Source organism: Thrips palmi, unplaced genomic scaffold (assembly GCF_012932325.1).
Source record: "Thrips palmi isolate BJ-2018 unplaced genomic scaffold, TpBJ-2018v1 HiC_scaffold_5, whole genome shotgun sequence".
Taxonomy (NCBI): Eukaryota; Metazoa; Arthropoda; class Insecta; order Thysanoptera; family Thripidae; genus Thrips; species Thrips palmi.
In genome coordinates this window covers 1,861,933-1,888,512 of record NW_023144632.1, presented here as the reverse complement: position 1 = coordinate 1,888,512, position 26,580 = coordinate 1,861,933, and the positions used below count along the sequence as shown (strand labels likewise).

Below are 26,580 nucleotides of genomic sequence, written 5' to 3'. Positions count from 1 at the left end.
AAAGGGGTAACATTATGAATAAAGGGTTCAGTGCACTTCTTTCTCTGGCATAACTGGTCCGAGAAAGCGGAAAATTTCTTCTCAAAATTTGCCCTCAGCTACTCGCCACAAAGTAAATAAGTCCCTGATGGAAAACATCTTGCCCGTATCATGGATAGACTTTCCGAAGTGCTGCCGCCTAAATGCCGTTTCACTTACGGCCTTCGACAGGCTTAAAAGCCTCGACAGTCTATTCAGCTCCTGCCCGCCTTTCATGGATCCGGTGGGCATGACTAGTGCACCGAGTCTCAACAGACCGGCCAAATGAAAAGCATCGGCGTTTAGGTTCCGGCGGTTTGGCGCTGTCTTTTTGGGAGGCGCTATTTTCAAATTTACATATTTTTGCCGTTATTTTATTCTTACTCCATCACCTTTCCTTCATGCAACCTTAAAAAGTTTCTTTGGTGCTAATTTACCTTTGAGAGCTTTCTACGGTAATTTATATTTTTTGGACATAGCCAATTATTTTCAATAAAATCCAGCTTTTGAAAACGATTTTGCCTGAAAAGCTACTGCAACGACGAGGAATTTTGGGCAAGATTCGAAAGCGGAAACGGACGGCAAAAAACTCAATGCGAGTTTAGAGGACACTTGGGGGAAGGTCCCTGACCCAGAGGGACGACCGTGTTTTATCATGTTCTAAAGTAATTCCTGTTTTTTTATAAAATTTAGTTAAACTTGTAAATGTTTTGAAAACGTGACTTTTCCAACGTATGGAAGGCTTATAAAGCAATGCCCACTGTGGGATTTCATTGAGAAAAAGCTACAGTAACTGAAGAAAAGTTAAGGCACCTTAAATTAACTCTTGAGTTGTACGGGCCATGGTCAATTTCCTTCAAAATACATCCATGAGAAACGCTGCAGTTAAAGTTCTGTGTTTGCTATTCTTTGTACGCGAACTCGATGAGACTGGAGGCTAAACCCACGTGGATTATCGATGCGTGGGGTGTTTATTACACGGAAAAGTGTTGAAACATATCAAAATCCACACTTTGAAAAATACCCTTCTGACCAGAAATTCGGGGCGATTCGACCACTGTGTCTCTGCCCGGCCTTCCCTGCCGGTCCACGGCAAGACCGCTTGGCTAAGCTTGCCTTGGCGAAACTTTTTTTCAATTTTTAACACACGATTGAATGTATTAAAGGAGTGGTAAATGTAAATTGTGTGCGAGCGAAGCAAGCTCAGAAAATTTGCAGTTCCAAGGATCTTTTGGTACTAAACGTGTGCGAGCGAAGCGAGCTCAGAAAATTTGCGGTTCTTAGGGCTTTAAAGGGTGGCAAACGTTATTTGTTTGAGAGCGAAACGAGCTCAGAAAATTTGCACCTCTTAGGACTTTTTAGAGTGATAAACGCGTTATTTGTTTAAGCGAAGTGAGCACTGAAAAAAATTGCGGTTCTTACGACTTTCGAGGGTGGTCAGCGTTTGTTTGCGAGCCGAGAAAATTTGCGGTTCTCAGAGTTATTCAGGTTGGTAAAAGTGAATCGTTTGCGAGCGAAGCGAGCTGAGAAAATTTTCAGTTCTTGTCTAGTTCCACTAGTCAATGACAGGGCAAATGCGTGATTTTTTTTCCAGCATGCCTTAGCTTCTTGGGGGGGGGGGGCAAAACACCCCCCCCCCTTCCCCCATGTATCCGCGCCTGCATGGACGGTTCATGAGGTGATTGTTTGTCGGGTCGAACATGTTAAGAGCATGCTGTGTCAAATTTTTAATCACCTGGGTCAAATTGTTTGGTTAATATGGGCTCGAAACTGAACACTGAAAATCCCTTATAAAAATTATTTGCTCCGAGATCTGTCCGAGCGGGGTTCCTGCCCGAAAGAGGTCCGTCGGGCTGGTCCGACGAAGCTCCAGAATGTTCCCAAATCGGCAACTTTACGGATGTGTCCGAAAACCGAAATGCGGGCTGGTTTCGGACTGTCCGAGTCTCGGTTCCGAAAAAAATCCGACGGCGGTAAGCCAGAGGCAAGCCGTATTCGAACCCTCGCTTCCCGCCTTCCTCTCTGTCTTTGCACACCAGTGCTGACGTCGGATCCAACTGAGCTAACCGGACAGATGAGGACTGGGGGCTCCGGTGAGCCTCTTCACTGACTCTGCGCTGCGCTCTCCGCTCCGCTCCTTCCTCTGGGCGCTGGGAGGCGCGATTTTCAAGATAGAAGAGTGGGGATTTCTCAAGGGGACCTCGAATTTAAAATATTTTACGTCCATCACGTTTTCTTATGCATACCTGTATTTAAAGTTTCATGTTTCTCCGGTTGTACGAAACAATTTAAATTAATTGACTGAATGCATTCTTGCAATTTAAACCACGTTTTGTGGTATTTGTTTCGGCACATACTCAGTAACGACAAAAAATTGCTGTATTTCCAATAAATTTTTAATTCTAAATTTCCTTACGAAAGGCGAATGTTTGAGATTGAACATTGCGGAATCACTTCGACACACCTCAACTGCAGCTCCGCTAAAGGAACATTTGTCTAAGTCCCAAAGCGAGGGGGAAACGGTACAGAGTTCCGAAAACAGTCCGGAGGGGAGACTTTCCTCGGACGTATTCCGGGTAAGTCCGCTGCCCCGGACTCCCGGCGGACCGACCCGGACTTTCCAGGGAGTCCCGGACACATATCGGTCTGGCCCGTCCGAACAGCGGCCCCTTCGCGGGCTAACCACGGAATCGTCCGAAGGCATTCGGACGCTTCTGGGGACAGCCCGAGGTGGCGGGGGCTCTTTCGGACGGCTGGCGGCAAGATTCCGGAACAATTCGTTTTTACACGGGATCTATCGGCGTGACTTCGTGCCGCTGCGGGGGGCGTGAATGAAGTGTCACGCCATTAAACGGCATGTACCCCACCTTCCCTGAAAGATGTCTCGTTTGCCAATATCGAGAATTAAGGTCAAATCAGACCCATACAACAGGAAATTGTGAGAATATTGGCTTTAACGCTATTAATATACGCGTTATACAAGGCATCGGTGACCCGATTATTACGCAAGTGATTTCCTCCTTGCAAGTTGTTTAAAAACAACTTGTCGTGGGAAGATTGTTTCGTTTTCCTATATTTAAAAACAGGGTGGCAGAATCGTCCTTATTGACAGATGCAGGAAAATTAGAAGGAGTCTCTCAGCGTTTTATTGACTTCGGAAAGGTAACTAGTTCAGGAGCGGTGTCCCCATATCCTTGCAATGTAGGCTGGGCTCCACAGCAGGTGTTTTAGCCAGGATTACCACCACGAATGTTAACGCGAACGGGCGGCTTCTTGGGTCCTCCCGGGTACTGCTTGAATGGACTGGGTGTTGAGCACTCGACCTGCAAAGGAGAGGCACTTGGTAGAGTCCAACCACTGTTGCAGCGTCGAGAAACCAAATTCGATTTTCAGTTTTTCCACTGACGAAAGTAGCCTACGAAAGCAAAGCGTTCCACAAGTGGCTATTCCGCTGCCTTGCAGCAGGGATGATGCCCAAACCGAATACCAGGGTTGTTACGACAACAGTTTGCACTAATGATTAAAACTCAAAAAGTGTTGCACCTGGAACTAAGGGAAGAGCTATTCCTTGTTTATCAAGGCGTACCGGAATTTTGTTCCTATATAGGCCAAGTCCAAATTCCGCTTCCCTGAGTTTTGTTGTTTTGGGGGCCTAAATCAACAAAACTCAGGGAAGCGGAATTTGGACTTGGACCATATGGGAACAAATATCCGGTATGCCTTGTACAGCAAGGAAAAGCTCTTCCCTTGCTTCCAGGTGCTGTACGTTTTGAGTTTTAGTCATAAGTGCAAACTGTTGTCGTAACGGCTCGGGTATCGTTTCGGTTTGGGTGTCATCCCTGCTTGGCAGGCGTAATTTGGAAGCGGGGAAGGGGGGGGGGGCACGGAGTGATCAGAGTAGTAATTGCTGTAGCTAAAATTCATTAAAATTCATCGAATTTTGACCAAAATTCGACTGAAATTCATCGAAAGTTGACAGAAGTTCATCAAAACTCGACTGTTATTCAGTGGAATTGTACACCAAAATTCAATGTAATTTCCCCTTGGCTGGGAGCGTGTCGTTTAAAATAATCTGCGAGAAGGCCGTGTAAAAAGTCCGCACAATAATCACCAACATCACATTTCCCGCGAGCGGCCGCCCTTGTGAGAACGACTTCCAGTAGAATAAATGTCTCCCACCTTCTTCCTTGAATTAATTATTCGAACGAGGCCATTTTGAAAACCTGTTGTCTGGCGTTTAAAGCAACGGGCGATGCTCCAACTGGCCCAAATCTGCCTGGATCGGCTACGCTTGCGCTGAGCTCTTAATGGGAGGTTCTACTCAAAATATTGCATTTTTCAAATTAAGCCCCAGTGTAAACATTTGTTGCAGATGTGTAGTATCACATTGTTATCAGTGAACCATAAAATTTAGAGCACAATACCTTGCTCCAAATCTAGTCGAAGAGGTATTTTCAGCCTATTTTAGCAATAGTTTAAAAAATTCTCCTACGCAAAGTATTTCAACGTTAACTGATGTTCCAGACATTATTCACTTCTTTGGCTCAGCGTGGCATCACCAAGACGTGGGACCTAACAAATTTACTGTAGCGTTGCTTTTCAGAAAAAAAGACACTAAAATATCAGGATTTTTACCATTTTCTTGGAATTTTAGAGACATGCTGTCTTGAAAACACAGCTTTTGATTTTGTAATGGTCCCAGTATCTTACTAATGACACAGTTCATCAAGTATGAACCAAAGAAGTGAAAAATGCCCAGAGCATCAGTTTACGTTAATATACTTTGCGTAGGACAATTTTTCAAGATACGCCTGTAAATAGCACAAAGTTCTTCTTCGACTGGATTTGGAGCCAGGTATTGCTCTCCACCCTTCAAATTTTACTATTTACTATGAAATACTTAAAATTTACAATGAAAATTGATACTGGCACTCGATTTGAAGAAAGAAAGATTTCCAGTAGCAACAGAGATGCTATACTTCAAATAGAGCACACACTACAAATAGAGTGTAAACGCTCATGGTTTCTCAAAATGGAGAGTACACGCTTATTCATATATAAATGGAGTAAACGGCACGTACACAGCTGGTAAAGACATAGGCAGTTCCTGCTGTCTATGTAGTATGCACACTCCATTTGGAGTATATATGATCAAGTACAGAGTTTACATGTTATGAACTCTTCATTTGGAGGATGCCCTGTACACTGGTTTAAAGAGAAAAACACTTACGACAGCCATGCAGATTGCTGCCAGCACAGCAAACAGAATACCAAAGCGCAATTTCATCGTAGAGGGATGTGTCGCAACGACAACTGGCCTCACAAAGCGAAGCTCTGCAATTTATTGCAGCGGCAGCGGTCGTGATTACATTCAAGCAGTCACTTGGCACGTTTTGTCTCACGAAGTCGTGAGCACGCGGCAGTTTGGAGCCCGCCTTCATGTTCGGCTAGGTGATAGCGAAGCCGACGCACCGCACGAGTTTACCACGCGCCGCACGCCCCCGCGTCATGAACCGGTTGTCAACAAATAGTCCTTTATACTGCACACTTTGTTCACGCGAGGCCTATGCGATTGTTTGATAGTTAGGGCCCAAATGAAAGAATTTGCTCGGAAACGCACTAAAAAGTTCCCTTCGGAAAATTTTAATTCCTCTCAAAAATTGCATGGCGCCTTACGGGAGGTCCAGGCAGACAGCTTGCAGGGCGCATGACCACTTTTTCGAGCGATCTTGGCTTCCGAACGCTAGAATGGAGCTTACAAGGGAACGTTTTTAGGTCATACACTCCGATTTCGACCAAACTTCGGGAAATCGTTCGTTGTTAGACTAGATTAAGATGGGCCATCAAAGTTGGTGCAACAATACATATCTAGAGGGTCAAATGGGGCTTCAAAATTGAGTTTTTTACACTTGTTTTTCTGCTTTTTGGGCCTTAAAGGGCGAGTTTTGGAGTGGACTCTCCGTGTCAAGATTTACATCATTTCCGATGTGTTTTAGGTCGCTGATGCCGAAAATCACCATTATTTGAACGTCCGATCAAGTTTTCGACCAATTCCGACCAAGTTCCGAACAAATTTGGGCCTTTTTCGACGTAAAATTTGCAGAGAGCAGCTCCAGCCAAAAAAAAACTTGGCCGGGGACCCCCTCAGATCTGGCTCCCTCCTGGTTTTTTTGGTTCCTCTAGTGAATACGAATTGCCGAAACACACATTGGGCCGGATCCGACACCGATTGGCTTTTTGGTAGAGGTCAAAAACCCCGAAAAATGGCTGTTTTTGAGGGTTTGGGGCTTTTGGGGATCCCGGAACCTGCTAGCCAAAAAATCTACCAAAGTGTCGTTTCCGAAAGAAAAAAGTGCGCTCTTTCGAATGCCGGGTCGCGCGAGGCTCTACGACGTCGGGTTTGGACGCTACGGGCTCTCAAAGTTGCTCAATTTCACTATTTTTAACGAAGATTTGACCGTTCGAGGGCTGTTTGAAGCAGACCATCGGCGATTTCGCTCCTCTTTGGCTTAAATGGTGCCTTACCCACAGGTTATCACCCTTACAAAATTTCAGCCGTCTCAGGCAATTATTAGAGGAACTGTAAACCATTGAAGTTGTGGGTCATTTTACCACTGAACTTCGGTGGTTTTGGGTCCAGAAAAAATATTTTTTTCAACTATCTCTGTTTGATCAGCACCTCTTGAAACGTCTTGAAACCTCAAAACATTTTTTCGATGACAGACTTGTCTTTCTCTAGCTGTGATTAGAACAAAACTATTTTTTCTGGACCCAAAACCACCGAAGGTCAGTGGCAAAATGACCCAACACTTCAATTGTTCACAGTTTCTCTAATAATTGCCTGAGATGGCTGAAATTTTGTGGGGGTGTTTACCTATGGATAGGCACAATTTAAGTCAAAGAGGAGCGAAATCGCCGATGGCCTGCTTCCAAAAGGCCTCATACGGTCAAATCTTCGTTAAAAATAGTGAAATTGAGCAACTTTGAGAGCCCGTAGCGTCCAAACCCGACGCCGTAGAGCCTCGCGCGACCCGGCATTCGAAAGAGCGCACTTTTTTCTTTCGGAAACGACACTTTGGTAGATTTTTTGGCTAGCAGGTTCCGGGATCCCCAAAAGCCCCAAACCCTCAAAAACAGCCATTTTTCGGGGTTTTTGACCTCTACCAAAAAGCCAATCGGTGTCGGATCCGGCCCAATGTGTGTTTCGGCAATTCGTATTCACTAGAGGAACCAAAAAAACCAGGAGGGAGCCAGATCTGAGGGGGTCCCCGGCCAAGTTTTTTTTTGGCTGGAGCTGCTCTCTGCAAATTTTACGTCGAAAAAGGCCCAAATTTGTTCGGAACTTGGTCGGAATTGGTCGAAAACTTGATCGGACGTTCAAATAATGGTGATTTTCGGCATCAGCGACCTAAAACACATCGGAAATGATGTAAATCTTGACACGGAGAGTCCACTCCAAAACTCGCCCTTTAAGGCCCAAAAAGCAGAAAAACAAGTGTAAAAAACTCAATTTTGAAGCCCCATTTGACCCTCTAGATATGTATTGTTGCACCAACTTTGATGGCCCATCTTAATCTAGTCTAACAACGAACGATTTCCCGAAGTTTGGTCGAAATCGGAGTGTATGACCTAAAAACGTTCCCTTGTCAGCGTGTTTTGGATGTATCTAGGATCAACTAACGATATTGTTGGTTATTTTAGCTAACAAAACATCCTATTAACAAATTTTAAATAAAATATATGGATTAAGGGGGCAGTCTCGTCCCTGTACCCTTTTTTAGGGTGGTTTTCCCTCCCTCTTTTGATGACGATGATTTTTTAAATATACCTCTTAGAGACAAACGGTAAAGACCAAATGAAAGAACAGAATTTTTACAACATTTTCAAAAAAAATATTTTGGTTTGTCTTCAGTTGTAAGGGAGTTAAAGGGAATGCAACAAAAGCCGACAAAACACACAAAATTTCACTGCGCGACATTTTTCTCCGGAAGTTCTAAACTTTTTGGCAATCGTTTTGCGGCATCTTGAGGATGAAAAAATCCTCTTTACTTTAACCTACGATCGTCCATGTAGCCCAAGGAAAACCTAAATTAAAACCGTTCCAAAGTTTGTATAGGTTTTTGGTTACGTTTTAAAAAATGTAATCCTTGGGCCCGCTTAAGCGGTCCTTAACTATTTGTTAACATTATTTTATTGACAAACCAGTGCGGGAACTTTTTGTCAATAGAGGATTCTAGCTTATTGACAAATTTGTCAATAACTATTGACTTATCAATTTGTTAGTAGGTCTATTGACAACAAAAAAGTCAGTACGAGACTGAGAGTGTGCATCCCAGTATGGAACTTAAATAGGGCATTTCGGAGAAGACCTAGACCGGAAGTCAGTGTCAGAACGGGACAAACAAGAGAGCATAGGCGCGCCCATCGTACTCTCCCCTCCACTCACCACCTCACGCTGCCTGCAGTCGCCTGCCGCTTGCCGCCATGACAGTCACCACCTCGTGCGGGTTGGGGGGACTGGTACGGTGGCATCGCCTATCGCGCGGCTGTGCTGAGCGGTGGAGGGGGTCGAAATCGGCGGAGTGGGGGTGAAGGCGGCGCGCGCATGCTGCCCCCACTCTGCCCATCCCGGCCTTTCCACCGACCAGCACGGCCTCGCGACGCTCCTTTGTTTCTCCCGTTCTGTCGCTGACTTCCGGTCTGGATTTCCTCCGAAGTCCCCTATTGATCTTGTATAGAAAAGTGCTGTGAGTGAACCAGACCCGAACTTCGTCCGTCTAAGGGTTCTACAGACAACACTTTCAAGCAAAGTATTGCCCAAAATGCCCAAATTCGACATTGGAGGAAAAGTTATGTTACCCCCCTTTACCCCCCGACCATTTCTACTGCGATTGGTAGGTGGATGCTGTAGCTACTACGGGCAACCGTCCGTTAAACCGCACTCAGCCGCAATTTTTGGCCCGTCCCGTTTATTTTTTGTAAAAAAATTGACGGAGGGACGGGCATATAGTATGATCCCTGCTGTGCGTCCGTCCGTTCGTCCGTTCGTCCGTCCGAGGACTTCCCGTGGTCCGATCTTGACCAAATTTGGTATGCAGCCTCCTTGGGTGACCCTGGGGTCGAGGAGGATCTCGGCAACGGATGCAGCTAGGAGGGTATGTAGGGGTATTTTTGGAATCGGGGCGAAGAGAAAAAACCAATGGTGCCAGTTTCGAGCGAATCGGAGAAGTTCGGACCCGGGTTCAAATCCCAGCGGCGTTTTTTTTAACATTCTTTTTATTCGAGTTTTTGCATTGTTTCTGATGTTTTTGAGGGTGCTGATGACGAAAACGACATTTATTTTAACCCCAGACTCAGGTTTAATTCCCGTCAGGGTCAAACATAGGCGAAATTCGTACGTTTCTCAATGTACGGGACGGGCAAAAGTTGCCGATGTATATCGCTACTTTTCCTGTTATTTTTTTTGCATCGATTTTTGAAAATATAAGCATTTCTAAAAACAATTGATTTTTGACGGTTATGGTATTAGCTTCAGCGCCTGTCCGCATCTAATTAATGTTGCTTCGTGAGTACAAATGTCTTGTACGAACGTATCCACACCTGTTCGGACGTGTTCAAACGTGTTCGGACGTCTGAATGTGTCCAAATGTAATCAAACGTGTGCGAACACGTCTGTCAGCCAACTAGAACACCTGTGCTTCGGTAAGAGTCAGAGTAGTAGCGCAAACACATCGATAGCGGGTACCGCAGTTTTTGCCCGCCCGATACCAGGTTGCATGTTCTCGTATCGCAGCGAATGTGTTGGGATACGATTCTCTTTTAGGGGACGCCCAGATAAGATCTTTTGAAAAGGACCCCTCGACTCCTCCCCTTTACCAAGATTTGTGGGCACTGTGGCATTTGTGGTTTTCTCTCGGCAACAGATGAGTGATACAGAAAAATACTGCCATACCTCACGCCCCTTGTTTCGTTAACATCAGAATCCATTTTCGTCTTTACAACTGTGTTCAGCTTCCCAGCGAAATTTTATTCATGAGCGAAAACGTTAATGAATATTGATAAAAAGGCAATCAAAGTATGAGAGTGTCAGGTCACATCTTCGTCCTCGGATTCAGATTATTCCTACTGCCCAAACCGGTTCGATGCCCCGAATGCTACGTCGCGCTCAGGTTGGAAAGGGTCTGCAGATAGCTGAACCACGCCTTGAGCACGGAGATGAACGCCTCCCGGTCCAGCGCGCCGAACGCCTTGACGGGGACAGCCATGGGCCGGCTGCAGCGCGCCATGGACAACAGCAACATGCGTCGCTGTGGAGGAGAGCTCTCCAGCCAGGCGCTGCCATACGCACTCTCGGACATCCAGGGCCCACTGGCCATCTTCAGCGCCTCACCTGGACCAATCGGTTGCATTAGAAAAATAAGAGGGGATAAGCTTACGACGCGATTTTAAAGGTGCACATGGTTGACTTTTTAAAGAATAAAACCTAAAGGTTGAAGCTTACTACACTCCCGACAAAAAATAGCGGCACACTTTTAGTCGTCGTAATATTTTTAAGTCTTTCAAGCTGGGAAGCTGAAATTTTGTACGAGGGTGCCCCCACTACTCCCCTCTAAGCCTGCGAAGCGCCTGGCCCGTGCGCCTCCCCAAACGGACGGCACCCACCCCTATGTGCGCAAGGGTGAAAAAAACGATGAAAACGTGCCGTAAAAATCAACTTTACCTTATCACAGAGTCAAAAGTTTTGGCGTACGAGGTCAAATGCGTCTCCTCTTTCCAACGATGCAAGCGCAATTCAATTTTAACCAACCCACCCCCGCTGCACTCACCCCCACCCCCTCGAGGGGGTGGATTTCTGGCGTGTTCGAATTTCGCCCAAAACAGCGTCGGGGCGCCCCCCGTACCAAGCAGCCACGTTATTTTGAGGTTCCAACCAACCCCGGGTGAATCATCTCCCGGAAAGCCTCACCCCCTTTCGAATACCGGCCGTCCGGGGCCTTTCGGTTTGAGCAAAGTACAACAAAACTCCAGGGGGCATTCCTCCAGTGTCCAAGTAGACGTCTCAGGGAAGAAAAACGGTGCGGGACGACTGCAACCCCTGCGGTAGGGGTGTTCACCCCCTTGCACCCCTGCACGCCCTTGGAGGGGTTGGAAGCCCTCCGACGAGCGGGCTGGTCGAACAAGACATGGGGGAAGCGATCCAGATGTTTTCAAGACGATCTCACCAACCGTTCGTCTTCCAGAGCGAAGAAAGCGTCACTTCCAGTAATAACAAGCTAGAGCCCGCCCTTCCGTCGAACCGAGTCGCCAGCTCCGGTTCGCTGCGCCGGCAACTCGGTTCGACAGGGGGCCGGCCCAGCTTGGCCTGCCGGCAGCCTTTTTCTCGGGCCTTCGGCCCTCGCATCAGACCCAACTTGGCCAGTCGAAGGCCCGGGCCTTCGGCCCGCTCGCATCACACACACCGTGAGCGGGTAAAGCAAAGTTATCGATGTACCATCGTGACTTAGGCCCGCCTTTCTATTCACAATATGCAAAAGTCCTTACACTTTTTACTCCAACTGTCCTTAGAATATGCCCATTTCATTTGTCTCTTAGCTCTCATTCCGAAAATACCCATATTTGCCATGCTACTGCAACTCCTTGCAATAGAGGCACAGCAGGAGCGCAAAACGAGTCCGTCACACTTTTTCTCATAACTCATAAAGGCGGGCGCCCTGGACCCCCCTTCCGACCCCTCGTTGAAGAGGTCTTGCCAAGACCTATCCAAAACTTAAGTAAAAAATTTCAGTCGGTCAACCCCCTTTTTTCAAGATCCTGATGTGACTAATAGACGAAGTCGGGCTCCTGGACCCCCTTTCCGACCCCTCGTTGAAAAGGTCTTGCTGAGACCAATCGAAATCTGCAATAAATTCTTTTAGTCGGTCGACCCCCTTTTTTGAAGATCCTGATCTGGCCAACTTGTAAAAGCGGCCGATGGGGTCGGGACCAGGTCCATTCATCTTGTCTCGTCGCCCCGATTCCAAAAATACCCCTATGTGCCCTGCTAGCACCAATAATGGCGGAAATCCCCCTCCCGCTCATGTAAACCATGATGCACCTGCAGCAGCCCTTGTGCGACCCGGACGGGATTTGCACCACCGGATTATTTGTTAGGGCGGTACTTTTGAAGTACCCTCCAAATCTGGTTACTCTAGCTCAACTCCTTCCTTGTACACAGACGCCAACAACAACAACAACACACAGACGCAAAGGCAAATGCATAGGCCCTCCCCTTAGTTTTTGAATAGAAGGGCGGGCCAAAAACCACCCCTCACTTCACCCTCTTCCAGCGACTGACTGAGTGAGGGTAGCAGTATCAACCAACGTCACATCACTCGGCCCAGACCTCATTTCAAAGGCCTCCAAGTTTCAGACTGATGCGACAAAGCATGGGACCGTGGGAGCGACGCAACGATGTGCCTGCACTCGTAGGGATGCAAAAATACCGGTAAGATTCATTGTTACGTAAATTACGGTAAAATACGGTATTTTACCGTATTATACGGTAAATTGGGTAAAATTGATTTTTCTTGACTTAAAGGGGTAATTGTGGTTCTTCTTGTGAAATAGGGGGAAAAGAGGTTCGTTTGGGTAAGGGTGTATCATTAATTATCGGCCGCATCGTTCCAAACATGGTTGCAAACCATCATGACTCAAGGACAATGTCGCATTTGAAATAGACAAGGACGAAAGACCCCGTGGGTAAAAAATATGAACTATGTACTCTCCCACTAGAACCTCCTAATCAATTTTGAATCTGACTGCTTCCTACTGGGCTGGATTAAGAAATGCTTAGAGCGGCAAAGTTAACAGCCCAAAAGTGTTAACAAAACGGGCGCCGTTTTTCTCGTTATCCAAGTAAGTTGTCTCAATTATATGAAGAAACTTTTTTCCTTGAAGGCTCCAAGGTGTCCAACAACCATACCAATGTTCATTACATTTTTCAGCTCAAATGTCTAACAAATATCTACCCCTCTTTTTAATTTTAAGTTAGTTAAAATTATATGAACCTTGGCAACAAAGAAAGGTTTTTGATTTGCCATTCGGAGATTTGTCTCGTGTAAATGGATTTTGATTTCCACAAGTTTAGCAAAAGAAGAGAACATTAACTTTACGCTAATTTTAAGTGGCTAGACGTCTTACGCGTACACGGGGCGGCACAAGGGACAGATACAAACCAAGAGTTCAAAAGAAGCGCTATTTTCAGTCCGTACGCCGTGTATAATCGTATGGAAGCTAAAGAAGTTCAAATAAGTCAATATTTCAAAATTACCGAAAAATACCAATTTTACCGGGGTCTCCGTAAAATACGGTATTTTACCGTATTATACCGTTCTTTACCGGTAATATTACCGGCCTTTACATCCCTATGCACTCGGCGGCAACGGACGCGCCGGGCCGACGGGTCCATGCACCGTGCAGGTAGGCAAGTCAACTCTCATCTAGCGCCAAGATGATTAAAAGCCACTTAGAAGCCTGATTTTGGCCCGCGCGTCACTTAGCTTCAGCACTGTATGCAGGGCATGTCTCCCAACGCGCCACAGTGGCTAACCAGCCAAAATCAGGCTTCAAAATGGCTTTTAATCATCTTGGCGCCAGATGAGTTGGCTTGCCTACCTGCACGGCGCATGGACCCGTCGGCCCGGCGCATCCATTGCAGCCGAGTGCAGGCACATCGTTGCGTCGCTCTAACGGTCCCATGCTTTGTCGCATCAGTCCGAAACTTGGAGGCCTTTGAAATGAGGTCTGGGCCGAGTGATGTGACGTTGTTTGGGACTGCTACCCCCACTCAGTGAGTCGCTGGAAGGGGGTGAAGTGAGGGGTAGTTTTTACTGGAAATGACGCTTTTTTCGCTCTGGAAGACGAACGGTTGGTGGGATCGTCTTGAAAATTTCAGGATCGCTTTCCCCATGTCTTGTTCGACCAACCCGCTCGTCGGAGGGCTTCCAAACCCTCCAAGGGCGTGCAGGGGAGCAAGGGGGTGAACACCCCTACCGCAGGGGTTGCAGTCGTCCGGCACCGCGTTTCTTCACTGAGACGTCTTCTTGGACACTGGAGGAATGCCCCCTGAAATTTTGTTGCATTTGGCTTAACCCGAAAGGCCCCGGACGGCCGCACAGTGGGACGAAACGCGTAAAAAGCGGCGAGAAGTGGCATTTTGAAAATTGAACGGCAGGGTCCAACAAACTCTTAGATGTTTATCGGAAAGGCCCTGGCTATGCGTGACACTTAATGAGTTTTACAATATATCGAGGGGTCCTATTCAAAAGATCTTATCTGGGCGTTCCCCCCAAGACAATCTTATCTTAAACGCACGTGAATTTCACATAGTTTGATCATTTGGTACAGCTACATATCAATATAATTTGTGAGTTTGTTCAAGTAAATCTAAAGATGGAAGATCAAAGAAACCAAAAGTGCATGTAGAAATATGTTTCGCTTACCGTCGTATTTATTCTGATTGTTCAAAATGAGTGAAATTTGCCGGCGTTTAAGATAAGATTGTCTTGGGGGGAACGCCCAGATAAGATCTTTTGAATAGGACCCCTCGATATGACCCGAGCGAGCCACAGCGGAGCGCCAAACATGACACATTTTCAGCTTTTCGTTAACTCATTACAATAGGTGTATAGTGTTCACTCTGGTGGCCACCCTTTTCAAGATACAAGGTAGGTTTACGTCAGACCGCGTCTTGTCGTAACAGGCTTCGCGATGTCTCGCGGCCTGTTTCTCCAGTCCGCGCCTGGCGTACCTACCTTGGCCTGCGGCGCTAGCCTGCCTTCGGCAGGCATTGGCTTGTCCATCGTCTCTTACTTGTTGCATACAAGGGGGCTCCGCCCATCAGACCCCCCTTCATTCTAGATAGAGTTGCTTCATCAACAGATATCACGATCTTGACCCTTGTAACTTTTTAACTTCACGAGGCTGGGGGGCTCCGCCCCCAGACCCCCCTTCCTTCAAGACAGAAGTGATCTGCTTACAGAAAACTCGATTTTTCGCCGTTTTTTAGGTGTTTTTCGGCTATAAAAACTGAACCACGTGAGCTAGGATAATGAAATTTCGCGTGTGCCGAGCCAAGAACATACCTAATAAGCCTGCAAAATCTCAGCCAGATCGGCCGAGCCGTTCAGGAGGAGTAGTGTACACAGTCAGACAGACAGACAGACAGACAGACAGAAAAAACTTTTCAACGGCACTGGAGTAACAGGCTTAGGGTGGCCCACGCGAAAAAAAAAGTTTCAAAATCGAGGAGCGCCGCACGGGATCTTAAAGTTCGGCCCAAAATAAAAATTTTCCGCATTTTTTCGATTTTTTTGGAGCATTTTTAGGGGTCGCGCAACGCGCTCAAAGTTTTTAGAAAAATAATGAATTTTAGTGAGTAATATTTTTTGGTGCTGTAATTCGAGTTTTGGTCGTAAAGAGAAAAGCGAAACGCCGAATTGTTCGTATTGATGCCTAGAATAAGTTAAAAAATACTGCATACCGAATATGCACATGGCCTACTTTCCAGGGGCCAAAAACTGCAAAAAATAGGGGGAAAATGCCGTATTTTCATCTTTGTAGGCAGATTTGACAACTTTCCCGCCGTCGGATCGTCTTCTCCTATGCGGCAATCGATTCCTCACACTGAGAGGACCCCTAGAAACACCTTGGACTATGCAAGTAAACGACTGCCTATTTTCTAGGGGCGATCAATTTAAAGAAACGTTCGAACTTTGTGCCTTTTTTCACCTTAAAGGGCCAGTTTGACACCTTTCTGGGCGTCCTATCGTCTTGCTCTGTGCGCCAATCGACTCCCCATGATGCGATAACCCCTAGAAACAACTTGGACGATGCGAGTAAACGAGTTCCTATGTTTCAGGGATGAACAATTTAAAGAAACGTTCGAAATTCGCGATTTTTTCACCTTTTGGGGTTAGTTTGACACATTGATAGCCGTCCTAGCGCCTTGTGCTATGCGCCAATCGATTCCCCATGATGAGAGAACCCTGGAACACAACTTTGATACAATGGGTTGAGGATTGGCTACCTGTCGGGTGCCATCAAATCAAGAAAAGCATGAAAGGGACCTCTTTTTAAGCCGTTTTGGCCGGTTTCGCACAATTTGCAGCCTTAACCGCCATCTGATCACCGCCAATCAGGTATTAACCGTTTCCTCCCATCGTCCAAGGTGTTTCTAGGGGATCTCTCATCATGAAGAATCGATTGGCGGATAGAACAAGACGATAGGACGCCTAGAAAGGTGTCAAACTGACCCCAAAAGGTGAAAAACACGCTAATTTCGAACGTTTCTTTAAATTGTTCACCCCTGAAACATAGGAACTCGTTTACTCGCATCGTCCAAGTTGTTTCTAGGGGTTATCGCATAATGGGGAGTCGATTGGCGCACAGAGCAAGACGATAGGACGCCCAGAAAGGTGTCAAACTGGCCCTTTAAGGTGAAAAAAGGCACAAAGTTCAAACGTTTCTTGAAATTGATCGCCCCTAGAAAATAGGCAGTCGTTTACTTGCATAGTCCAAGGTGTTTCTAGGGGTCCTCTCAGTGTGAGGAATCGATTGGCGCATAGAAGAAGACGATCCGACGGCGGGAAAGTGGTCAAATCTGCCTACAAAGATGAAAATACGGCATTTTCCCCCTATTTTTTTGCAGTTTTTGGCCCCTGGAAAGTAGGCCATGTGCATATTCGGTATGCAGTATTTTTTAACTTATTCTAGGCATCAATACGAACAATTCGGCGTTTCGCTTTTTTCTTTACGACCAAAACTCGAATTACAGCACCAAAAAATATTATTCACTAAAATTCATTATTTTTTTAAAAACTTTGAGCGCGTTGCGCGACCCCTAAAAATGCTCCAAAAAAATCGAAAAAATTCGGAAAAATTTTATTTTGGGCCGAACTTTAAGATTCCGTGCGGCGCTTCTCGATTTTGAAACTTTTTTTTTCGCGTGGGCCACCCTAAACAGGCTTCGCTATCGCTCAGCCAAAAAGTATTATTTTTAGGGGTTCCGACGAAGGAGGACCCCTATTGCCCGGGGCCGCTCAGAATTCTTCTTCTACGGACCCCCCAGGATGGACATTTCGCTCCCGCCATATTAATCCTTTTCATAATACAATAAAAAGTCCAGAAAATCTAAAAAATTTATCGTGGAAATTTTCCGTAAACGACTAAAACATAAATTTGCAACAATCAAGCACCCTTATCCGTTCACATTTTCCAGAAACGTTTCGAAGAAAAAATGTGCCACTCCTCAAAACTAAACTTCCTGCCTCATCAAAGTGACAAAAACTAATCACTGTTCTAAGAAAATGATAAAAACATGAAGAAAAATTCTCGATGAAAACGTCCCACTGCCATTATACCAACTGTCAAAATTTAAAGTCCATGATAAAAGGAAATTAAAACGCCGTAAAATTCACAAATGCCAATGTTCACTCATTGTACACTGATAAAACATTTACACATAATTCAAATCTGTCATTAGTAAAAACTTCACAGCAGAAAAGACAGAATAAATAGATTTTCCGCAGTTGGCAACAATTTTCACGGCGTCTACGCCCTTTCGAAAATCGCGAGGCTGAAAAAACGAGTAGTCGCGCATTGAAACTGCCCCTCCATTGTTGCTGAGGTTGGATTGTTTGGCTTGCTTTTAAAGGCTGCGGTTCTCGTCTCATATTTTCCTCAATTCTATAACCAGCACGACGGTTGGTTTGACAAACTTTTTAAACTCGGGAGGGGTGCTTTCGGAACGCGGATGACTTTCGGTTGACGAACATGAGCGAGCACTGTAAATCGCGAGATCGCGAGATGGACTGAGATGGTCATTGTGTTAACTGAATCACTTTTGGGAATGTAAAAATATCGGTAGGATTCAAAGTTGCGTAAATAACGGTAAAATTAACGTAATTAACGTTTAAATGACAGATTTCAAAATGATTTCCACAACCGGAACACCGTGCAATGCGTAAGCATTGGAATTTTTTATGTTTTTGGAAAGCTGACAGCCTCACCCTCACCAATGTTTTTCAGCAGTCAGATTTACTCTTGGTTCACCCGGGTAAAAGAACAACGTCGTTAAAAGTGCTACAAAATCGGCGTCTGAACGATTTTAACAGTGCGATAAGTTGAGTTGCGAACATTTGCGCACGGTTCTGTCACTTGTCGGTGAAAGGGCAGATAGTCCACTTTGGACTCCATGCCGTCGAATGTTTCGGAATGTTTCGCGTTTTGAGAAAATCGCTTTCAATTGTGCGTTCTAGACGAAACCCGAAAAAAGTGGCGATAATTCTAGGATGCTTCGATCGTCTCCAAAATCGCTACCCGGGGGTTTGGGGGGATGAGAAACTCTGTCCCGTCAGCGTCGAAAGCCGGAAATGAACGCCAGGGGCGGATCCAGCATTCGAGGAGGGTGTTTACCGTTGGGAGCCAACGGAACGATGCCACAATCGCTACACGTGGGTTTTTGGAAATGAGAAATTCGTTCCCGTCAACGTCGAAAGTCGGAAATGAACGCCAGGGGCGGATCCAGCAATCAAAGAAAGAAAAAACTGGATCCGCCCCTGGCGTTCGTTGCCGGCTTTCGACGTCGACGGGAACGATTTTTTCATGTCCGAAAAACCCCGTGTAGTGATTTGGCCATCGTTCCATTGGCTCCGAACGGTAAACCCCCTCCTGGTATGCTGGATCCGCCCCTGGCGTCCGTTTTCGGTTTAAAATTTTGACGGAATCGAGTTTCTTATACCCCAGAACCCCCGGGTTGTGATTTTGGAGACGATCGGAGCATCCCAGGTTTATCGCCACTTTTTTCGGGTTTCGTCCCACTGTGGGCCGGCGTTCGAAAGGGGGTGGAGCTTTCTGAGGGATGATTCAAGCGGGGGTGGTTGGATCCTCGAAAAAACACGATTGCTTGGTACGGTGGACGCCTAGGGCGTCATTCCACGCCCAGTCGTCAAGGTTTTGAGGGACGTGTTGGCCGAACCCAGCGGTAGTTTCTTGGATTCTTGGCCCTATGGGCCCATTGAAGGCCCGGTACTTTATTCCCCGGAAAGTAAACCTAAAAAAATTTATACCTCGGAAAAATTTAAATATAAATTTTGACTCAAAACTATTTTTTTAACAAATTCTTAGAAACCGTCAGATTTTACATGAAAACAATGAAGATTGAAAGCAAAAGGCTGCCAATGCCATGAACACCGATAAAATACGCAAATATATGCGGTTATGAACAAAAATAAGGACAGAATCTGTGAATTAATGTAAAAAGTGGTGGGGTTAGACGAGTCGCATTCCCGTTGGAGCCTCGATGAGCCTTTGATTGAAGTTGGCCCTAGTAGAGGAGGGTCCAATGTACCTTTAGGCGTAGAGATCTCCGTCGGGACAAGTAGAAGTCGTTTTGGAACTCAAGTTCAATATTAAGAAAAAACCTTAAATTCGCAGATTTAACTAGTTTCGGTGTGAACACATGCCACCGAGGAAAACTTGAGTCTAGTTTATATCCACATGTTCAGTGTGATACCTAAACAAGAGGTCACGTTTAAAACCGGGACGAAAAATACGACGTGGCTGGCCGAAAATCGTTTCGGCATATGTGTCATTTTTGACCCGCCCTTCTATTCAAAAAATAGGGGGAGAGCATGCATTTGCCTTTGTGTCTGTGTGTTGTTGTTGTTGTTGTTGTTGTTGTTGTTTGCGTCTGTGTACAAGGAAGGTGTTGAGCTAGAGTAACCAGATTTGGAGGGTACTTCAGGAGTACCGTCCAAACAAATAATCCGGTGGTGCAAATCCCGTCCGGGTCGCACAAGGGCTGCTGCAGGTGCATCATGGTTTACATGAGCGGGAGGGGGACTTCCGCCATTATTGGTGCTAGCAGGGCACATAGGGGTATTTTTGGAATCGGGGCGACGAGACAAGATGAATGGACCTGGTCCCGACCCCATCGGCCGCTTTTACAAGTTGGCCAGATCAGGATCTTCAAAAAAGGGGGTCGACCGACTAAAAAAATTTATTGCAGATTTCGATTGGTCTCAGCAAGACCTTTTCAACGAGAGGTCGGAAAGGGGGTCCAGGAGCCCGACTTCGCCTATTAGTCACATCAGGATCTTGAAAAAAGGCGGTCGACCGACTGAAATTTTTTACTTAAGTTTTGGATAGGTCTTGGCAAGACCTCTTCAACGAGGGGTCGGAAGGGGGGTCCAGGAGCCCGCCTTCATGAGTTATGGGAAAAAGTGCGACGGACTCGTTTTGCGCTCCTGCTGTGCCTCTATTGCAAGGAGTTGCAGTAGCATGGCAAATATGGGTATTTTCGGAATGAGGGCTAAGAGACAAATGAAATGGGCATATTCTAAGGACAGTTGGAGTAAAAAGTGTAAGGACTTTTGCATATTGTGAATAGAAAGGCGGGCCTTAGTCACGATGGTACATCGATAACTTCGCTTTACCCGCTCATGGGGTGTGTGATGCGAGCGGGCCGAAGGCCCGGGCCTTCGACTGGCCAAGTTGGGTCTGATGCGAGAGCCGAAGGCCCGAGGAAAGGCCGCCGGCAGGCCAAGCTGGGCCGGCCCCCTGTCGAACCGAGTTGCCGGCGCAGCGAAGCGGAAGGGCGGGCCCTAGCTTGTTATGATCCACAAGCGGAACGTCAAAAGCCTTGAAATACCAAGTTTTTAGGTGTCATTATCACTGTGATACTGCTAGTATATGTAGCTGGTATGTTCATTTCCTTGAAGACTGAACCTTTTCGAACACCATCTCCTACAAATCCGATGCAAAAAAAAAACATTGAAAAACTGGATTAAATGTCGGTTTTGCGAATCTCAGCACACTGTGGAGCGGTTCATGTGAACCACTAAAAGGCTACTTTCCCGCTGGAACGGCTCACAGTGGGCTAAAACGCTCAGAACGCGATGAGAAGTGGATATTTTAAAATCGAGGAGTATAGTACTACAATCTTTCAGATATTTTCAAGGAAAGTCTGGCCTTTGCGAAACAATTATCTGCTTGCCAATATCTCATACGTTCGTGCCCTGAGGGAACGCTAAACTTGGCACATTTTCACGTTTTCGTGCAATGATTGTCATTGCTCTACTGTTTGCCCTCTACTGGCCGTCTCGTTAAGGATAAAACCAACATGTTACATTTTTTTGGAAATCTGACGACGCGACCAATCCGGAGCATTTTATGGTTTTACTTTTGGGTTATCCGTTTAGACGAAACAAGCCGGAGAAAGTGGTGTAAAATCGTGTCTTGGATGGTATTCACTTTGAGATAAGTCGAGTTGCGAACATTTGCGAAAGGGTCAAAGACATGTCCGTGGTAGAGTGGACCGCCGACTTTCCGCTGCATATCGCCGGCGCGTATACCCCTAGTCTTTAACATGCAATTGACTTACACTGTTAAAAAATTCGGATTGAAATTTCATAACATGTTAATGTAATTATTATCACTTTTCCGTTCTGAAATTTCATGGCGATTTTCTGCAATGAAATAAATTTCATTGCAGAAAATCGCCATAAAATTTTAAAGCAATGTGTTGTGAAACTTCATTAAATTGTCATTGAAAATTCTTATACAAGTTTTGACTTTTCATTAGAGATTGTGGTATTGTATTGCATATATGACTAATGAAATCTCGACCGGTATCTTAGCTCTTAGTTCCATACCAGTTCTAAAAATAGCAAGCGGGCCGAGTTCACCTGAGACGTCAATTCCCCGGTGTGATACTCAGGGAGATGAGTTGGTGGCTCGTTGTACCATATCCACGAGGAGGCTCTCGCTGCACCTAACCTAATGGCCGACTGTAGGCGCCAGCGAGTCGCAACATGGTTCTGCGTTTTTCTCGACTTCAGAGTAATATTTTAATAACACTTTTAGTATACGTCTAGAGTAGATATTCACTAAGGTAACTAAGGATAAACTTTTGAAAAAAATATTAATTTTACTTTAATGAATAGGCAATACTTATTAGTGAACGAACACGGCGCTCCGAGCGCCACCTAGCGGCAGGTCCTTGAAACCTGACTTTGAGCCCAGGTGGCTGGCAGGCCGCACTTTGTGAGCAGTGGATTGACCACAGTTTGCGTTTATTGATACTTAAATACTTTTTTGGTGCGACATCTGATTTACTACTCATATCATCACGCTACATCACTCAGGGAAGAGCATAGGAATGTTCCGACGATTGGGTTCAAACTCTCAGTCAAAACTGAAGTTCCTTCCACCCGGCCAATGTTAGAGCCATCAAAACCTGCCTATCACAAGTCAAAGACCGACATGAAAGTTTATATCTTGGTTATAAATTTTCAGAACCACACTAAATTTGTAGTTTCACGTTTTGACTTTTCATCAAATCTCTTTACGTTTCATTGCAGACTTGATTTTTCAAGGGGATATTATGACGTTTCATGGAATGTGTTCTGACATTTCATTATATTTATGAAATTTTATGGCCGCTATGAAATTTAATGTCGTTCATGAATTTTCAATGTATATTTGTAATGAAAATTCATAGCATTTTTTACAGTGTAAATTTGAAACCCTATGGTTTGTAGCATCAGAATTTCTTTCGTGCCGAATACTTCGATTACGCCGCCGCCGGCGGCCTTGAATTGGACAAGCGCCGCCGCCGACCAAATTTGGGTCGGCGCACGCGTCTACAGTCATACCGTTCATGCAGAGAGGCATGAAGACGATGAAGATCTGCGGCACGAGCGACAGGAAGTTGCCGGAGAAAGTGCCAAACAGAACGCCGCAGGTGGCGAGGGCCGAGCCGCCCAGAGGGTTCAACAAGTAGTACGGCAGGTACGGGGCGAAGAGGTCACTCAGCTGCACGACAGCTCCACTCAGCTCGCCATGCAGTCGCGCTGTCTCCCTGAGCTGGGCGTCCTGAAGACAGACACAGATTTGTCTTTTTGGACGGTCCCGCGTAATTTTTTTTTGTAAAAAATACGATTTTAAGAAATCCTAGGAGTCACGAAGTCAATATAGTTATTGTTTAGGAGTGTGGAGAAAGGAAAAAAGTTTTCTAAAAGGGATAGGGGGTGGTTTAGGTACGATTGGCAAGGGTACCAGTGTGGTCGATGTGCCACCCGTCAAAATTTAAACTTGGCAACAAAAAGAAATCAAAATGCCGTAAAATTCGAAAAATTCCAATGCTACACTGTAAAAAAAATTTGGAGTCAAATTTCTATACATGTATATGAAACAATTCACACATGTATAGGAATATTACCACACACTTGTATGGCAATTTTCCTATACATCGGTATAGCATTATGACTATACGTGTATAGGGGTTGTCCTATCTGTTGTACAGGATTTTTCCTATACATCGGTATAGCAAAATTGCAATGCATGTATAGAATTTCTCCAATTTAAGAAAAAAATGCAAACTATGCAGGCCGCTAGGCTGTTTTAATCGTGGCAGATATTTTACTCAACGGGCATGGTTCTCGCCGGTTTGACATGATGCCTCTCGTCCGGTGAGTCAGTTCACCACTTTGGCGAAGTTCGACATCACCAACTGTCCTCAGAGTTAGCAAGGACATGTCCTAGTCAAAAAGTGTGGAAAAAGTCGTGTTGATGTGCGACTTTCTTCCATATCGGGAGAGCGTCTGCCTCGTCACCTAACCAAATTCCCAACCGCAGCACCCACCGAGAAGTAAGTCCGTGAAAACGACACTAGCGCCATCTAGCGGATAATCCGGTTTATAAGCAAAGAAGCAGCTTCGCGACTTTTGTCACAAGTGAATTAATAATCACACTGATTACCAATATTTGTACAGGCTACAAGAACTTCAATTGTAGTTTTAACAGTTTACAACAAAGTCCCCTTGAGCAGTTAGCCATAATTCTATACACTTATTGGAAAATTCCTGAACATGAATAGGATTTCTGGCAGTTGCTATACATGTATAGTAATTTTCCTATACATTTTCGGTCCGTATAGCAAAAAACCTATACAAATCGGAAAATTCCTATGCATGCATCAGAATATCAGCATTTCCTATACATGTATAGGAATTTTGCTAGACCACTGTATGGCGAAATTCCGATCACTTTTTACAGTGTAATGTATTTCACACTGGAACATCTTTGAAGTCAATCATTATTAAAATGTTCGTGGGGGAAAGGAGGCAGTAACTTAATTTTTACGGGTTGGCAACAATCTTCTCGGCAACTGCGCCCTTGCGAAAATAGCGAAGCCGAAAACACGAGTAGTCGCGCATTAAAACTGCCCCGCCATTGTTGCTGACGTTGAATTGTTTGGCTTGTTTCAAAAGGCGGTTCTCTAGTCATGTTTTCTTCAATTCCGTGTAATAGTTCTCATTCACAACGTAATAACACCACGACGGTTGGTTTGACAAACTTTATAAACTCGTTTTGGGATGGTTTTGAATCGCAGGTGAGTCTTGTTCAAGGAACATGAGCACTGAAAGTCGCGAGGTGGAGCGATGCACAGTGGGCTGGCGGAGCAAAATCTGACATTTAATTCGATTGTTACCGCCTGGGTTGCACTTTTGCTGTCATATTGGTAGCCTGACGGCGCGCGCTCGGCGCTACCCCCTGGCCACGGGCACCCTGCGCGGTTGCCTGGTTACCAATAGACGGACCTCTACTACATTGCCCGGCTCTCTGTCCTGAATAAAACCCTTGCTCCCGAGACTCCACCTTTCCTTGCCCGCTTATTACATTTGGTGTCAGAAGTGGGATAAGGAGAATTGCGGACACCGGGGCGAGCGATCAACAACAGCATGAGTCGTCGGCAGGGCGGACAGACCCCGCCGGACTTGAACGAGGTGCTCAGCCGCTGGGCGGCTCACTCCGCCACACTCCAGGAGCGGCACACAGTGGGCCACGAAGCCGGTTTAGGCGGACATATTTCCATTTTTGCAACTCTCAAATCTTAAAGTTATTTTCATGGCATCTCTTCCCAATACTCCAAGGAGCCAGGATTGGACCGAATTTTTAACACAGGGACACATTGAGGCAAACATACAGGTGGTCAAACGCGCACAAACGATTTGCGCCACTTTGGTGCACTAAATATGCATGTTTTCAAACGGAAAAAGTACTTGAAAATTTTTGTGCAGCAAACTTTTTACTGACACCGCGTGAAAGAGCGTTTCTTCACGAACATTTGCATACATTTACTTTTGATTTTAGACGATTTTTGTGGTGTCCAGCTTCATTTTTACTATACTCTTACAAAATTGTTAATATTAAACCTTTGCAGAGGCGGCACTTTTTTGTTTAACGTTGTTTAACGGCCTCCTTCAGTCCTTGTGGAAGCCAACATGCCAAGGAACAAAACCCAAAAGAACTAAGCTGCACCTACCTGCACCTTTGAGTTGCAGGGTCTCCCAAACATCGTCTAAAAGGAGAAAAATGGTCCCGCGCAGCAGAACGCTTCCCCGCGTAATGGAGGAATCGCCTCATAGTTTTCGTTTCTAATGCTTAGAGTTGTGCATGTCAGAGTTTTCGTTCAACGTGAGTGCATGTTTTGGTTTTTGCGTTGCTCAATTCATGAAAATGCAGAAAATTTGTCAGGCCATGTCTTGGCGTAATAGGTCCCTGTGCATCAGATATTGTCAAATTTCGCCCTTGAGGTGCTAAGGACGGTCCCATGCATCAGATATTGTCAAAAACGGATTATACGCCCCTCAAAACCCCCGACTACCAAGTTACACGTCAAAATAACTATTGGTATGGCCTGAGAGAATTATGTCCGCCTAAACCGGCTTCGTGGCCCACTGTGCGCAGTGGGTACTGGAACATTCACCTCGCCGAGTCAGCCCGTCCCAAAACTGCCTTCACGCGTCTCGAGTACTTGGGTCATGTAATCAGCAGCGAGGGCGTGGCCACCAACCCCAAGAAGACGGCCAAGGTGCGCGACTGGCCCGTCCCTAAGGACAAAACGCAGCTCAACAGCTTCCTGCGCTTGGCCCAGTACCACAGTGGTCGAATCACCTCGGTTTTCTGGTCATAAGTACAAAAGTGGTCTTAGCACCGTTCTTTCTGTAACATATATGTTTTTTGGGTCCCTGATTTCGATTTTGATATAGCCAGCTCAAAATCTTTTGTCCAGGGGCGGCTAACGCCCCAAAAAGGGGGGTAAAGTTGTTTAAACCAGTGTTCAGCGCACATTTTTCACCTGCATGTTCGTTGTTTGCGTGTCTGACCCCAAATCTGATGTGGCTGTTTCAAATTTTCACGTCCAGGGGCGGTCAATTTTCAAAAAAGGGGGTAAAGTCACTTTTGTCTGATATATTCTTTGTGCTTACCTTAAAACATGCATTTTCACGGCAAGGGACTTCTGGCTTCTTTGCCCTCAGCGCCTCGCCACAAAGTAAATAAATCCCTGATGGGAAACATCTTGCACGTATCATAGATAAACTTCTGAAGTGCTGCCGCCGGTACGCCGTTAACATTCCGGCTTCGACAGGTCGTTACAGCTCTCGACAGTTTTTCAGCTCTGGACAGGCCTTCATGGATCCGGACCGGTCATGACTAGTGCACCTAGTCTCAACAGAT

General features: G+C 45.7%; 1 protein-coding gene and 1 long non-coding RNA gene across 2 annotated transcripts in view; both read right to left on the bottom strand.

The window, feature by feature from the left end:
- Positions 1-3,141: 3,141 nt before the first annotated feature.
- Positions 3,142-5,356, bottom strand: LOC117650864. Its single transcript, XR_004588068.1, has 2 exons — positions 5,249-5,356; positions 3,142-3,341 (listed from the first exon to the last, which is right to left on the bottom strand). It is a non-coding gene; the product is annotated as an uncharacterized LOC117650864 (long non-coding RNA).
- Positions 5,357-10,169: 4,813 nt separating this feature from the next.
- The window catches only part of LOC117650731, a 33,264-nt gene continuing 16,853 nt past the window's right edge, over positions 10,170-26,580 (bottom strand). The window contains exons 3-4 of the mRNA XM_034394322.1: positions 22,713-22,932; positions 10,170-10,408 (exon numbers count right to left, since the gene is read on the bottom strand). Coding sequence (XP_034250213.1) covers positions 10,173-10,408; positions 22,713-22,932 — 456 coding nt within the window. The 3' untranslated portion in view covers positions 10,170-10,172. The remainder of the gene's footprint in view (positions 10,409-22,712; positions 22,933-26,580) is intronic.